Source organism: Papilio machaon, chromosome 25 (genome assembly GCF_912999745.1).
Source record: "Papilio machaon chromosome 25, ilPapMach1.1, whole genome shotgun sequence".
Lineage (NCBI taxonomy): Eukaryota > Metazoa > Arthropoda > Insecta > Lepidoptera > Papilionidae > Papilio > Papilio machaon.
The window spans coordinates 5779357-5796374 of NC_060010.1; the positions used below are offsets into that span (position 1 = coordinate 5779357).

Genomic DNA, 17018 nt, shown 5'->3' on the forward strand with positions numbered 1-17018 from the left:
TATAAGGATAAAAGGGGCCTTATCTTTCGTCTCAGATAACCGACACTTAGTTGTGAAACGCACTTCCAACATACAACGCGAATATATTTCAAACAAGACAATAACTTGCAAGATATATATAATAACAAAAGATAAATAATTAAACATAAAGTGCAATTCATCAGAACATGAATAAAGTAAACAAGTTATCAATAACAGTGCAATAAATGAAGCAAGAACTTTATTTAAAGACAATATCAAAACGCGATTGTTTAATGAAAAATTTATAAAACATTAAGATGGAATTCGACAATGAAAGACGTGGAAGTAGAACACGTGCATTAGAAAGATCATTAAGTTATTCAGCTGCTATCGGCAATGGATCAGGAAGATCGTCAATAGAAATACCAGCAATGGCCAATACAGAAGTTTATACAAACGAAGAGATGAAGAAACATTACAGAATATCACAAACATATGTCGAAGGGAAAGAAATTACATTCCCTAACGTCGTAACGAATGTAGATTCAAACCCACTACAACAAAACATAAATAGCAAAATATCAGACATGTCACAATATTCCAGTGAGGATGAAACCACAGATAATGGTTTAACAATGACCATAGATGTTGAAACAGAATCACAAAGTCCTAAATCATCAGAAACAAGACATATATCAGATGCTTCGACACAGCCAATAGTCAGTTCCAATGTAACAAACGAAACATACGACAGGATCGACTTTATTGAAAGTATTTATAATGACCCGGACGATTTAGTCGGAGCTCACGGATATTCTACACCGTTTAGTAAAAGAAGAAAGAAAGGAAAAAAGCGAAGGTAAACAAGTTAAAATTATATTTGTTAGTTTTATATATAACTCTAAATAGCTGTCGAACGTTACTTCGTCCGCGCGGAATTAAATGAAAACTTACTACGTGTACGTATTTCGATTCTATGACCATGAATACCAACTCCTCTACAAAATCTTTCTTCCATCTCTCTCATTCCGTATGAAGGAAACAGAGATAAACTTATTCTGAACTTTAAACGATTGTATCGGTTTAAAAATATTTTCAACACCTTGACCTACTTGATTATAAAACTTAAATCAACCGCGTTGTCATTTTAAGAAATGATAATGTCTTGTTATAGGGTTAGTTATAGTTCTTATAGTCTAGTTATATTAGGTTCCTGGATAACATTATAACTTTCATGCTTTTTTGAAAACTGATAAATGAAACTTATTCATTCAACCCAATCTATATATATATAAAAGAAAGTCGTGTTAGTTACACTATTTATAACTCAATATCGGTCGAACTAATTTAGTTGAAAATTGATGGGGAGGTAGCTTAGAACTAGGAAACGGACATAGGATAATTTTTACCCCGTTTTCTATTTTTTATTCCGTGCGGACGGAGTCGCGGGTAAAAGCTAATGACTTATAAGATAGAACTTATAACTTTAAAAACATCTTAGATTCAATCTATTCTTTTCTTTGACCTGAATAAAGAGGGTAATGTTTTCCTGTTGTATCTGATTTCTTCTTACCTCTTTTTACCTAAACAACTAAATATAATTTTGACAACTAGTCCTATTTTTTTTCTTTGTATTCTGTACACGCCTATTTGGTATTGTTCAAAATTATCTAATCAGTAAAGTCGATAGTGTCGCTTATCGCCGAATTTTCTTGAGATCACAGCTCTGTCATCGACTACGCCGAAATTTTTGATTCATAAACAATATTTTTATTTTATCTGTAGTTTGATAATTCTTAACCATAGATTTACTTATTGGTCACACCTTTCCGGTGATATTAAATCCATGAAATTAAAGTTTACTTGCATTTAATTTAAAAACCAAGTCTCGATTAAATGTTTTGTCTTTAATTTATTTTTTTATTTTATTTGAAACTAGCTGTCACGACAATGTCCGCGTGGAATTAAAAAAAACATAATAAGTAACCTATGTCTTCTACCAGGCAATGTTCAACTTTGCCAACTTTTAACGATATCCGTTGAGATACCTCCATACAAACATACATCCATCTAAACTTTCGCATTTATAATATTAGTAAGATACATAATCTTAACAGTTAATATAATGTCCTACAAAACTGTATAAATAGTAATCATAAATTAAATTAAACTAAATAAAAATAAATTTAAACTTAATTATTACGATAAAGTACAGAAGGCGGTACTTCTGAGTACGGCACGTATTGTGAGGAGGTTTCTGTCTCTGGAGGCCTAACCGCCGGTAGCTTGGGCCCAAGTCTCCGCTGCCGACGTATTTAGATTTTTTATATTTTTTTTAATATTTATTGTTTTCCATTATATTAAGAAAAAATTATAAAATCAGAAAATAAATAAATATGTGTAATAAATATTTCTTAAGATATTTTTCATGTGTAACTTCTTAAAAACACTAAGTCCCATTGGTTCGGAGAAACATCATGAACCATTTACAACCACTATTCGTCATAAAAACAAAAAAAAACTGGAATTACGGTAGTAACTTTCATATGATTTAGTGAAGTTGACTGTGTAGTCAATATCTCAGCGCTGACAGCAACATTAAAGAACCAATCAATGTTATATTGCAGACGTCAGCACGGCCGTCCGATCAGGTCTCGCCGAGTGGTGCATAAGAGCGGCGAAGAGAATGTCCCAGTACGCACCAACATACCCGCAAAGTCTATCAAGTACATGCGCGACATAGTTAATACCGTGGTATGTGTAACGCACTCCCCTTTAATGTGTAACACATCTTATGAATGTGTAATACACTTCCTCTAGATATGTAAAGCATTACTTCTAATAGAAATAAACATGGATTTAATTTAAATATAATACATAAAAACTAAAATATATCATTAAAAAGTGTCCCTTTAGGCAAGGTTCCGAAGATACTGGCAGCGTTCCCCCTTTGAATGGCTAGACTAATTCTTTGTCCGAGGTAGCTGCCAGCTCTTCGGTCTCCTGTGATGTCGACTAACCTAATTGTGTAATTTCTCCCAAATGTGTAATCTCTCTCGATGTGTAATAAACTTTCTCTAGATGTGTATCGCACTTCTTATTTAAAGAACCTTGAACATACACATATGAGATGAAATGAACGATGTGTTCTAGTATTTTTTTTTCTCCAGATCAACAGCAAATGGCGTTTTATAATCTTGCTAATGATAGTAGCTCACTTCGTCTTCTGGTTCGTATTTGCGGCCATTTGGTACGCTGTGGCCTCCTCCTATCGGGATGATATAGGAGATGGCAAGGAGCACTGTGTTATTGGCACTTCGTCATTCGCCGGTCTTCTTATGATGTCTGTTGAAACACAGGTCTGTTGAATTATATTTGTTTGACTTAAGATCAAATTAAAAAAGTCTACCTCTTCTTTTCTGGAAAAGGTTTTGCATCAAAGAAATAACACAAAGTAAAGGAATCTTTTTCATTTTTACATTGAATTTGAATGAATTCTATAATCTTTGGAATCAATGTAACTCACGACTTAATATTCCGTAGAAATGTTTTAATTTTACCTTTAAATTATAAATTTAATTTGTAACTTGCAAATAATATTGTTTATTAGTCCTACATTTTTTCACATTGCGATTAAAAATTAACAAAATAACTTAGATATGTTCTCTAATAACTATTAGATCAAGTTTTTAACAACTTTCCGCGCTACATTTCGTTGGTTATTCCCGCGCTACTTTCCGTCCATCGTTTTCTAACACAAAAAGGCAAAGGTCATGGTGGCCGGTCTGCCACCTCTTTGGCAGAATCTTAATTTTGCACTCAACAATAACAACTGAAAAAATTGTTTGCAGATGACAATCGGCTACGGCGTGCGATATCCCAGCGAGGAGTGTCCTGAAGCTATCATCGTCATGGTTTTTGAGGTAGAGTTTTATATTGTTTTTGTTATAGTTATATATATATATATATATATATATATATATATATATATATATATATATATATATATATATATATATATATATGTTATAGTTATATATATATATATATATACATCTATATATATAAAAGAAAGTCGTGTTAGTTACACTATTTATAACTGAAGAACGGCTGAATCGATTTGACTGAAAATTGGTGGGCAGGTAGCTTAGAACCAGGAAAAGGACATAGGATAATTTTTACGCCGTTTTCTATTTTTTTTTATTCCGCGCGGACGGAGTCGCGGGTAAAAGCTAGTATATATATATATAACGTATTTTGAAACTGCTTATTTACAAAATACATATTGCAATTTGGTGCAAAATTAATGTTATTACAGATAGTGGCGGGTACGGCTTTGTCTGGAGGCTTGTCCAGTTTGCTGTTTACAAAACTTGTCAGACCAAACCGACATCTCTCGTCCGTAGGATTCAGTAAGAAAGCTACAGTAAGTTTGTTTCAAATTTACCTTTTTATCTGCAATATAGTTTAAAGATTGTAGATGAGTTAACTATCTTTTGTGAACAGAAAACTTGAAAAAGATTCATAATAAAAAAATACTGTGGTTAATATTTCTCGCCTTGTACAAATATGTTATTAATAAGAACAGACCCATGTAGAATTTAATTCGGCTTCACTCCACATGTGAAAGTTTCTACTTGTTGCTTTAAAGTTTGTATGATGCGATGTGGTGTGCAGGTGTGCCTGCGCGATGGCGAGCTTTGCCTGCAGTTCCGCGTGTGGGACTTACTCAATCTGCATCTCATTGGCTCTACAATCACCGCCTACATGCTAAAACCTATACGGTACCTTACAGCATTATAATTTAAAAATATCCTCGGCTAATTCCAACAGATGAAAACATACTTTTTATTTAATCCATTGTTTTAGGCGCTTTTGCCCGATACTTCGTTGACACGGAATTTAATAGTATAATGTGTTATTTAAGACCATGCCAATATGCACTATATCTGTGCCAAATTTTTTATATGATATGTTGAACCGTTTCAGAGTTATTGAGTAATTATTTAAATAGTATCCCATGGTATCATCCCATATATTACCGGGATCGAATGTAGCTTGTGTTCTACCAGACTCTGTTCTACATCTATACCAAATTTCATCGAAATCCATGCAACTGTTCTGGAGGTACCTAGTAATAAACATTCGCATTTTATTTTATTTATTCCATGTAACATTACATTCGCCAATAAGTTTACCCAATTTCGCACTATCGGACAGTCAAACTTGCCGCTAAGGCCTCTTAGTATGGTGTTGGGGCTGTCCCGCACTCTGCGTAAAAGCGAAGCTATCCGTTTGCGCAGCACGGCGTTAAAGCCGTCAGTGTGCGCTATATAACATTATTAAGATGAAATTCCAAAGAAAAGTAAAAAAATCAAAATAAATGGCACATTTAATTAAAGGGAGATATGGGCTGTTTCAACTTATTCGGCGGTTCAAGGTCATCTGATCACTACGCAATGTCCTCCCCGTGTTCCTGTACGCCTCGCCCGTCTAACCTTATGTTCCGCGCAGCTATTTTGCGATGTTCAGCCGTGAATTTCTTAATACGCAGTTAATTAGCACTTCAGAACACAGTATACTTGTTCCCAATGTATATTCAAGTACTATGACTATTGGTACAATGTATTCAGGACGTTGGAAGGTGAAATAGTTCACAACTATATTCACCCGTTGCGGCTGAAGCAAGCGCGCGCGTTTCTGCTGTGGCCGGTGACTGTGGCGCACGTTATCGACTCCCGCAGCCCGCTCTATGACCTCTCTGCGCAGGACATGATGGACTACAGGTAAACAGTAGTCTGCATTAGCTGCACGAGTATTGTTCCATTTAACACGATCAGACAGAAGACAGGCCACTTGAATATGAAAACATAAGAACTGAAGCCAAAATGCGTTTATTATGTTGTTAAATAATTAAAATGAAGCTACACATATCAATTCTAACCTTAAAATGTAATGACAACTATATTTTTTAGTTCTTTGAATTCCCGCGGGAAATTCTATCTTTTTCTGTAATTAAAAAGGCAAAGGTTTTGAGTGTTATGCCACCTCTCTGGCTTAATCTATATAGATCTACCAACATCTTTACTGCGAAGTATTTCGTCTGAAGAATGTGTGTGACGGTTGACATATTCTAGTCATCTTCTCTTACCGACCTTTTTTTTATAATGTAAGAATGGGAAGTGGGTTTGGGTGGGAAGTGGAAATTTGGGTTTTATTATTTTAGTTGGTTGGTTGGTTTTATTATTTGGGTTATTTATGCGCCTCTTCTGTCCATTAAAGGCAAGCAACGCATCTGCAACCTTCTAAATTATTGCAGATGTCAACTTAAAAATTAATATCTGCAAATGTCTGTTATGGATAGAGTGGTGTTCGCTCAATATCCAGTCAAATTCATGTTTTGTGTATTTTACTATAAAAAATTCAATCATTTTGTCCGTAGGTTCGAGATTGTGGTGTGTCTGACAGGATCCTCGAAGAACATGGGTACAGTGACTCAAAGCAGGACATCTTACCTTTCCAAGGAGATCATCTGGGGATACCGCTTCAAGAACGTGCTCAAGTAAATATAAGAATATTATATTTTAATGGGTTTCCACTTCCGAAACATTCATAAAAACACATTTTATTGTCTTCTCGACTCATATTTTGAAACGGGGAACATTACTGTTACAAAATGGTTGTACATTTTAAATAGAGCCTTCCAAAACATTATTACAACTCACGGAAATGTTACTTTAACAACGGTTTCTTTGTGTCCTTAAAAGATGGCGTTGATGCTGAAATTAAATATTATAGTTTTTAGAAAAAGACTACAGTTTTCACAGATAAAAGACTTTCGTGCTAGGCTTACAGATTAACTGCAGTCTTTATATATTTCCTTATCTTACAGATACTCCAAGAAAGAAGAATCCTACGTAATTGATGTGGATAATCTGAACACTGTGGAGCAAGTGGAAACGCCACTCTGCAGTGCGAGTAGACTGAAGTTATTTGAAGACGATATTAAGTCGTCCAATAACCTTCTTACTCCAACAAACATGTCTCTGTCCCCCACAAACATGTCACTGAGTCAAGAATCCTCGACAGTGTCTAAAATAGAGGAATCCGTACCTTCATCTCCCATTTTTACAAGAACAGGCACGCAAAGGAGTTTCGGTTGGAATTTTAGAAGGTTCTATCCAGAAGAGAATAAGAATGGTGTTGAGTTTAGTTCTTAATTTATTATTAACTTTAATAAACATAAAGAAATGACAATTCGACTCTTTTGTTTTGCTAATTTTAAATTTTGCGATTAAAAATCCACGCCCTCTATCTGCTCATATTTAAACACCTCAAAACTGTTTGACATTTGATAATCTAGATGTCACTAGGCGATAAACATGTAGCCATTGTGGGTCACCGAAGGTAAACTAAGTTTATAAACTAAACTCCGAAACTACGGAATATATAATATAATAAAACTACGGAAAGTTTCGGAGTTTATTCAACGTAAAAAACAATCAAATCTTTTCTCTTTGTAATATAATATTTTACAGGTGCTTGAGCACTGATAAACTTGACACTTGTGGCATGAGCGGCATGACATAATCCGAATATTTAACAAAAAGTCCCAACATATTACTACTATTGGTCACAGCGTCAAAATTTTGTTTACACGTGTGACCTTGACGGAGAGTTTTGTATGACTCTAGCTGCTAGAGTCTAGCAGTACTTTATTCTGACATGAAAATAACTAAAAATATTACACTGTTGATTACTACTACTACTGTTGACTTCCTAGAAAAAATATGTAAAATAAAGTTAAGCTTGAATGTCAGAAAAGACAACTAAAATATTGAGAAAATTTATACGCTAATTTTTGTTAAAAATTAACTTTGGTAGGAAAAATTCGATGCAATTGAAGAAATTATATAAAACTAATTGATACATATCAAAAAAATCCGCCGTTGTAAACAGTTAAAATTAAATATTTGAAGATAATTTTGTAAAAATGGATCAAAAAGCCAACATCACGCGGTGTTCCCAGGCGGTCACCCATCCAAGTACTGACCGCGCCCGACGTTGCTTAACTTCGGTGATCGGACGAGAACCGGTGTATTCAACGTGGTATGGACGTTGGCGACAGTTATAGCGAAACAAACAAACTTTATTGTATTTATGACGTCATGTTGATAATTATTTTAACTCATTAAATACATTTAAAAAAAAAGAGAATTATAAGCAGTTATTAGCGTTAAATAATTCTATGACCTACAGGTCTATGTTACCAGGTCATAAAATTAAAAAAAAAAAGATTCAAAACTCCACGACTTGTACCTATTTAATACTAATTACATGTACCTATCATATTAATTGAAATAAAAATAGGATTATCCTAATTATAACGTTCTTGTACTCATCCTAGCTATCATTTAATTTTAAAATAGTCCACGTGTTTTCAATTAAACAAAATAGTTAAAGTACAAAAATGTGTGTTTACATATGGGCAATAATTTAACACAATAATTAATATGTTTTATTAATAACTTATTACGTTACTAATCGTTGGTTTCTGAGATCGAAGTTCCTGTATTTTTTTATTGAATAAGATAGCGCTTTGACCACGATCCCATCTCATGAAGTGATGACGTGGTCTAAAGGTGTTACGCGCTAGCTTTCTAAATGCCTATTCACTCTACTCTTGAAGACCCCCACGTCATACTTGGACTTAGAAATGTCAGGTCACCAAACCTACTAGCCGGACCGAACATTTGGGTAGAAAGTTCGGACACCCAATATTATTTAGGATTTTGTCTCAGTATTAATAGGTACACTCTCGTTTGGGAAATGTAAAAACTGTTTATTTTGGCCGGACATGCAATCAAAAAGCCTACGTATATATACGTCATATGTCCGGTTTTATCCGGATGCCTAGCAACGCTACTTGGACGGATAAACTGACGCCGGCAACTTATTCCAATCCTTTTGTATAAAACATATCGTCATGCATCTCATTATTTTTAACAAAACAGATGTGTTTTATGCAGGGATTTCGATCTCAGAAACCAATGATAAATTACATAGAAAATGCTCACTAACATGAATGTTTAAAAATTTAATATTTTTAAAATCAGGACGGTAGATCGTGGTTAGACGATCTTCCAAGACACTGGAAATAAGGGGCGCCACAGGTCTGCGAAATGCACAGTCTCACGTATTTATATTCCACTTACCCCACCAAAGGCATGGTATTTAGAGGGGCGCCGTTGTACATATCTCGCCCAAGTTCTGGTAGCACTAAAAAGGCACTATATTTAACGGGTGTTATTTTATTTAGTACTTTTATAGTCTGTATATTTTCTCACTAGAGATTAGAGTCTTACTTTATAAAAATAAAGATTACTTTAGTAATAATTCTTTGTTATTATTATTATGAAACTTGAGTAATAAAAAACGCTGGTTGAAGCATAAAAGGGTCAGTCAATACTTTGTATATTTAAGATTTCTATATCAGATTACAAATCGAACTATTAAATGTCAGGCAAACAGTGACATCACTTCATATAATGAACTGTGACGTCATATTGTTTTTTTACATTCTGTTCACTCGATGTTTAGTCCGGTCAATTTAGACCAAAAAAATTAGAGTGAAGTTACATAAAGTCCCAACAAGCTGAATAGCTCATTTTTTCGACCTTTGACCTTGAATAAAAATTTTTCCAAACACGGGAATGATGGGGAACTTCTATATAGACATTGTCTATAATTATGTTTTGAACAATTTCACTGAATTTCAGTTTGTTGGGACTTTATATAACTTCGAATGTCTAAATTGACCGGACTAGTTATAATTTGACATAAGTTTATTTTAAGACTGTTTTATCTCTTTTTCAATATGTGAAATAATAAATGCGTTTTTTTTTACATTGTATAAATTAAAAATAATGTTTAAACCTTAAGAAGATCTCGCTACACAATCTGTAGTCTGAAGTAAGGGCTGACAAAAGGCAATTATTTAAGAAACCGCGCGCATTGTGAGCAGGTTCTTGTATTCCTGTCCTGACCACTTGTTGCTTGAGACATAGAATCCTTAGGTGTAGCACTAACTTTATATATTTTTCGTTTTAATTGTTAAATAAAACAATAAAGATATCTTTATATATTACTAGCTGTCGCCCGCGGCTCCGTCCGAGCGCAGTTAAAAAATCTTAATAGGGGTATGAAAAATAGATGTTGGCCGATTCTCAGACCTACTGAATATGCTCACAAAATTTCATAAGAATCGGTCAAGCCGTTTATAGGAGTTCAAGTTCGAACCCCGTGACACGAGAATTTTATATATTAGATTTAAATTGCGATTATTTAATGTAACATTGGATGATATGTTGTTCGTAATCTAATAGATAAATATTAACTCTGTAAAATAATTGTTTATTTTCTTTAAACATTTTAATAAGTTAGAATGTTGTTAATTTTTTAATCATTTATTTTGCAACATAAATAAGCCTTACATTTATAAATGCAGTGTTGAGTACAAAACTTAAATTTCATTTATCTAACTTGATCTAACATTTAGCCCATGGCTATATGCAAAAAGGTTGTTTTAAAAACATCCCTAACCTAATTCAACTTTAAAACACTTTAACAAACAATTAATAACTTTAATACCAAGTCATAGAATTCAAAATTCTTACAGCTTATTTCTTAAGCTTATCTTATCGGAGTTAGAATAATAAAGGGAAACAGTTAACAAGCAATTAGAAAAAACAAGGTTAGCATTTGGTGAAATAGTTTTTGATAACGGGCAGGAAAAGAAGAGGTTATTTTATACTTACCAAGAGGTACATAAAAGATTAGCAAAAGCTATAAAGAATCAAGGACTAAAGTCTATGGTTTATATGATTGATATAAGGGTATTGTTTTAGGTGTGTATGTGAATTTTTATGTATGTCAACTCCGTTATTACCATTTGAAAATGGTGAAGCTTCAATTTACAAATACATATTTAAAAAAGTTAACTGATTTATTTAAAGTAACTTGACTTTAAAAAATATAAGTGTCTCTTATAATAATTGAATAAAAACTTATTGAGTGCCAATTTGTACCGAAATAAAAATTTCCCGCCTAACGATTACTTGACATAAATTCGCGAGGGAAAATATAAAAAAGTCACTCAGCGGTTTGCCGTCTTAAAGTTCATTAAAAAAAACTTCCATAGTTTATTTCGTAAAGTTGGTATTAATTGACGACTTTTATAATTTTAAATAGATATTTATTATTTTACCTATTTTTTCATATTGTAAATATCTATTTTACCTAGATTTAAGATTAGCAGAACAACAATATTTATTTAAATTCAAATATTATACAAGTTTCTTATAAATGGTATTTTTTAGATCCATTAAAAAATAAAGGCAAACCCTGAGACATGAGGAAAAAATTAAACTAACAGATGATACTGGCAGAATAACTTTTTACTTTGTTCCTGATTTTAGCTCAAATTAAAAAAAAACTCTTCAAGACATTTTGTTCCGCAAACGTCAAATCGATTACAACTGTCATTATCATTATATCGATCATCATAATCCACTCGGTTACGACTTTCCGCAACCGCCTTTATAACTTACTAGCTGTCGCCCGCGATTACGTCCACGCGGAATTTAAAAAAATAAAACATAATAAGTAGCCTATGTGTTCTTCCAGACTATGATCAACATCTTTGCCAAATTTCATCAAGATTTGATGAGTCGTTCTGGAGATACCTTCAAACAGACATCCATTCATCCATCCAAACATTCGCATTTATAATATTAGTAAGATGACGTGTACGGATCCGGATATATATTGCTGTTTACAGAAAAATCGATAAAAACACGAATAAGAAAATTACTTAAATTGTGAACTTTTACACTAGGTGTACAAAAATTTAAAAAAAACATCACAAAGGTCTTTTCAAATCGTCTTGGTTTTTTTTTTTTATAGCAAAAGGCAATAGTCGGTTTACAGCAAAGAGGATAGAGAGAAAACGGCGACAAGGTAAATAAATAAAACGCACGAAATGCAAAATTTTTTGCTTGCAATAACATTTATAATTATAAATAACATAAGGCGTAGAAATTCAATTTTTTTTTAAATTAAATTTTACACGAAAAGTTTATCGATGGCCAGTCTATATGCGAAAGAAATGTATTTCACGGTTTGTTTTTATTTTTTTTTCCTTTTTTATAAACTCCTACTTACGAGTTTCATATAAAAGTTATTTTTCTAATAAAATTATATGTTCCGAATTACACTGTAATTGATCAATAAGAGATTACTCACGAGTGAGTAATAAGGTTGTATTGTAGACTTTGCGGAACGAAAGGGTGCCTGAGAGTCTGCTGCGTTAGGCAATTAGTGCAGCCTTGCGATATAGTCTAGGAGCTAATGATTATTTCCTACCTTTGTTTGTTTTTTTTTTTTAGAAAATCTAAAGAAATGTTTTAATTTAACTAGTACCTAATACTTTTTTTTTAGCTAGGTTATTCTCCCGTATAAAAAAATGTACAGCCTTTCTTTGTGCAAGGTGTCGGTTACTCGATTCAAGAAGATTTCAAGTTTAAAAAAGAAATCTTAGTAAACAGAACACGTATATCTTTGGCATATGGTTTTTGCATTCACTATAAATTCGACGTAAACATGAATATGCCGCGCGTATTCAATTCTTAGTATTTTGTATCAGGTTTTTTAACGTTACAATGACGTGAATCTTTAACTAAATTGGGAGAGTAATAATACTAAATAAATGACAACTAAATTTACTTTAAGTTTTAGTCATTCATATTTTTTAAAAAAGGGAGTAGAAGTGTTTTTTGTCAAAATAATATTCAAGTATGTCTAATTATTTGTATACCACAGGAATGGCACTCTTAAATATCTTGTTTAAAATTTCAATATTTGTCTAAAATCATATTTAACATGTTTTATTTATAAAAAGGCCTTCAGAATTTCGAAGGTTCTACTCAGGTTCTCAAGGTTTGAAATCAAATACATTATATTAGTACACAAAAATTAGCATAAACAATTATTCCGTGCGCGTAAGGTTCCTATGAACTTGTATATGTGCCTTTGTCAAGCTCTTAGACTATACGCTGCAGAATATATCCCAACTATTTAACGTCTGTTATAGACCATTTCACGTGTAGTCGCGTTTGCGCGCGCCCTGACAACGCATGTGTATATTGTTACGAACATGTGAACGGATTACGAGTCGGCATAAAAGCTTTTTGGTGTTTTAAAATTTAAAAAAAAATAACAGGTTTTTTTTTAATCTGTGACTGGTGTGAGCAATGTTGTTTTTTGTGTTCATCATTTTGCCGGGATATTTATCTGTCAAATGTGACGATGCGAGGTATTTGTTTTTAAATTATTTATTTATTAATAATAATTGCTGTGATTAGTGTTGTTTAAGTTAAATAATAAAATAATTCGTTATTTTTTGTAGTTTCGTGTTGCAAACATTTTTCGTTGTATGTTTACAAACATTGAATTGAAATAATGCAACAGTTGACAAAAACTTGTGTCGTCTTGTACGTGTTGTTTTTTGTGTTACAATTTTTAATACGAGATTACCTTGACATAACGCGTATGTTTCTTTTTGTTTCTATGACAAATTTTTGTTTGATTAGCAAAAAATTATGTGTCAAGTTTGTTAAAAAAATTAAGCATTGATTGATTACTCATGTAAGTAACTTGAACAGCTGGAAACTTTACTTTCGATAGTATTTGTGATTAAATATTTGATACTAAAAACTTTTTATTATTAAAATAAACTATATAAATAACATTTTACACGTAATTTCTATTTTAACACAAGCTATTCCTTATATAATATTAAGTATTCTATTTTGTATTTCATTTTAGAGAGTTAGTGTGGCAAATAAAAAAAATAAGATAATTCGCTTGTTTTTCTGCTTGAACTTTATCAGGTCGCTTAAAAGTTATTTAATAAACAATATTTTCATGATATCTATTAGATTTAACTGCTTCGTAAAATATTAAAATTCGTGACAGAACTAAGAAAAGAATTGTAAGATTATAATGATTCCAACAATTAAGTCATATTATGGAAAAAAAAATTACATTTCGATTATCAGGTTTGCCAATTTACTCTTAAATGTCTCTAATTAAAGAATTATTCATTCATCATCATCATCAGCTCACTGTATACGTCACCACTGATGGGCTCGGAATCTACCCTAAGTTAGGGGTTACTGGGTCATAGTCAAACACGCTGGCCCACTGCGGGTTGACTTCACACATATAATTGAGGTTCCTCTCAGATATGTTCAGGTTGCATCACGATATTTTCCTTTGCTGTAAGAACGTCGGATAAATTGAGAGACATTGGTATATGGCGGGATTCGAACCCAGGACTTGCAGATTGCAAGTCAAGTGTTTAACCACTAAGCCACCTTCGCTCTCCTGAGTCAACGATAATAATTCAATAATTTATTACAACATAATAATATCTTCTAGGTAAACATGAGAGTATCTCAATTACTTGAAATAAATACAATTTTTATTTTTATATACAATGACGTATTCATCTAAAGAAATCAATAACAAATAGCAATTGTTTGTAGAAAGTTGGTCGACTATATTTAAGAGGTGAGTTTAAGAATTATGCATTCGGACAAATATCTACACGCATTATTGGTTGTTAAGTATGACTCATTATAAATCAATCTTACAAATATTATAAATGCGAATGTTTAGATGGATGTTTGTTTTGTTTGTTGACGTTGAAATTCGGCATAGAGGTTGAGCATAGTCTGAAAAAAAAACATACTTATTAAGTTTTTTTTTTTAATTTCGCGCGGTCGGAATCACGACCAGCAGCGTCAACGTCAGCGACAGTTAGTTTACTAATAAAAGAAATCTAGCGTCTATATTAAAGTGGATTTCTACTTCTTAAAGACTCTTGTAAAAACATAATTTCACACAATTTTGCTCCATACATTTTAATTATAATGTAATGTATGTATGAACAACCTCTCTCTCGTATTCTATCTAAAATTATTACAAACAGTTTCAAGAGACGAACAAACTTTTCTTGAATTACGTATTTATAATTTTCCTTATTTAGTATAATAATTCAATTTTAATTATTGCTATACTTCTCTCTGGAAAGTTTATACGAGAATTGTTTGTTATTGCAAAAGATAGAATTTTCGTAATAATGTCGCAAAAAATCTCACAACGTGTTAACTTGTTGCCACATAAAAATTGCATTTAGCAAATACATTGCTTTAAGTTTATACAAAACATTGTTAAATACAAAGAAGATAAAAAAAACTGCAACATGTATTAACAAACAAAATATTGTTCTTGGGTTTATTATTTTTTAATCTTACTTCTTACTCATACTAATATTATAAATGCGAAAGTTTAGATGGATGGATGGATGGTTCAAGGCAACGGATCTTGATGACATATGTCACAGATGTAAAACATAGTGTTGAAGAACACATAGGCTACTTTTTACGTTTTTTTTTTAATTCCGCACAGCGGCAGTTAGACAGCTAGTTAAAAATAAAACGATGTATAATACTGGCAATACAAATCTAGTATGCATTTAACAATTATAGTAATAGTAATAGTAGGTTTTATAGTAATTGATGCTTTCATTATATTAGTTAGTAGTTAGTAGTAGTTAAACACTGGATTTGTAAACTGCAGGTCCTAGTTTCGATCCCTGCCTATCTTTATTGATGTTCGAATTTCAAATATGTACATTTTATCTAACTGTACGGTAAAAAAGACACCGTGATGCAACTCGCACTGATCTGAAAAGTTTAAAGATGTAAATTCAACCAATCCGGTCAGCATAGTTGACTAAGGCCTAATAGCACCTAATTTAGGGTAAGGTTGGTATTTGCCCAAGCTGACGACATATAGAGTTTCAGATTTTTATTTCATAACGTTTGTATGGCAGTGTACAAATATGAAGGTTTTTTTTATTATAAAGTGACGAACGAGCAAGCGTTCACCTAAATTCGCTGAAATAGCGACCCAACCGATACCTATAAACATTTGCAATTGTAATTGCATTGCCTACCTTAAATCTACATAGGACGGAGCGCACAGAAAGAAGATATTTACCCTTCCTTTGTGCCCCTTCATCCGTGAAATTCACTTCCTCTTCTCATCCCATCCTGAAGGACGAGAAGAGAACTCGGACTAAAATTAGGCCTCCGGCACGCTGACTTCATGCAGGATCATCTTCACGTGGTCACATGTAATAATGTGACGTCACAAAAAAGATGTAAAAAGGTTCAATGTACTATACCTTGTGCCAAATCCAAAACATTAACCAATGTTTTGTTCAATTTGGCAACCAGCCAGTAATTTTCACTTTTAACGGTTGATATGATTTATTATTGTCTTCGAGACATTTCCTTTTACCAAATGAGGGTATGGAGCCATCTTTGTTCTTATGTCCCTTTCATAAAATTAAAAAAAAACGTGTTAATATTTATTAGCTAATAATACATAAGCATTTATCTAATTGGTCTATTTAATTTATTTTAAGGTAAACCAAACTATGACGTGTCAAATGTAACCATGTCATAGTGTAACGGAATAATTTTGATACTTGTTTTGTTCTACTTTATCTCATTGGTTTACGTCATTGTGGTTATGACCAATTAGGAACTATTTTAATGCTTGAATAATCTTACTAATATTATAAGTTTTAATGTTTGGATGGATGGATGGATGTTTGTTTGAAGGTATCTCTGGAACGGCTTAACGGATCTTGATGAAATATGGCACAGATGTAGAACATAGTCTGGAAGAACACATAAGTTAATTATTACGTTTTTTTATTTCCGTGCGGACGGAATCGTGGGCGACAGCTAGTACACAATAAAATCATTATGTTAATAATTCTAAATCTTTGTACGCCTTTTTAAGGTAATTACGCTAACGGACGAACATAAAAATTGACAAATATAGTGTTAACGTAGAAAAGTGCAAAAAATTATTTTAAACTACACTAATATTATAAAGAGAATTGATTTGATTGTTTGTTT

General features: G+C 32.5%; 2 protein-coding genes and 1 non-coding gene across 3 annotated transcripts in view; 2 read left to right on the forward strand and 1 right to left on the reverse strand.

Annotated features, from left to right (window-relative positions):
• The first annotated feature begins 22 nt into the window (after nucleotides 1–22).
• LOC106721723 (ATP-sensitive inward rectifier potassium channel 1) lies at nucleotides 23–7186 on the forward strand. Its single transcript, XM_014516763.2, has 9 exons — nucleotides 23–820; nucleotides 2589–2715; nucleotides 3132–3320; nucleotides 3813–3884; nucleotides 4280–4387; nucleotides 4639–4745; nucleotides 5595–5747; nucleotides 6404–6523; nucleotides 6854–7186. The coding sequence occupies exons 1-9, from the start codon at nucleotides 279–281 to the stop codon at nucleotides 7179–7181; spliced, it is 1746 nt and encodes a 581-aa protein (XP_014372249.2). The 5' UTR covers nucleotides 23–278; the 3' UTR covers nucleotides 7182–7186.
• A 779-nt stretch (nucleotides 7187–7965) lies between these two features.
• On the reverse strand, nucleotides 7966–8084 carry LOC123722447. Its single transcript, XR_006756496.1, has one exon. It is a non-coding gene; the product is annotated as a 5S ribosomal RNA (ribosomal RNA).
• Nucleotides 8085–13000: 4916 nt separating this feature from the next.
• Nucleotides 13001–17018, forward strand: part of LOC106714963 — a 30929-nt gene continuing 26911 nt past the window's right edge. Inside the window, exon 1 of the mRNA XM_045684147.1 lies at nucleotides 13001–13333. Coding sequence (XP_045540103.1) covers nucleotides 13272–13333 — 62 coding nt within the window. The 5' untranslated portion in view covers nucleotides 13001–13271. The remainder of the gene's footprint in view (nucleotides 13334–17018) is intronic.

Excerpts from the sequence above, each read along its gene's own strand:
- LOC106721723 (XM_014516763.2), top strand. The coding sequence starts at position 279 with ATGGAATTCGACAATGAAAGACGTGGAAGTAGAACACGTGCATTAGAA. Across the intron at positions 5,748-6,403 it reads CAGGACATGATGGACTACAG|GTTCGAGATTGTGGTGTGTC; the intron begins GTAAACAGTAGT and ends TTTTGTCCGTAG. Across the intron at positions 6,524-6,853 it reads CGCTTCAAGAACGTGCTCAA|ATACTCCAAGAAAGAAGAAT; the intron begins GTAAATATAAGA and ends CTTATCTTACAG.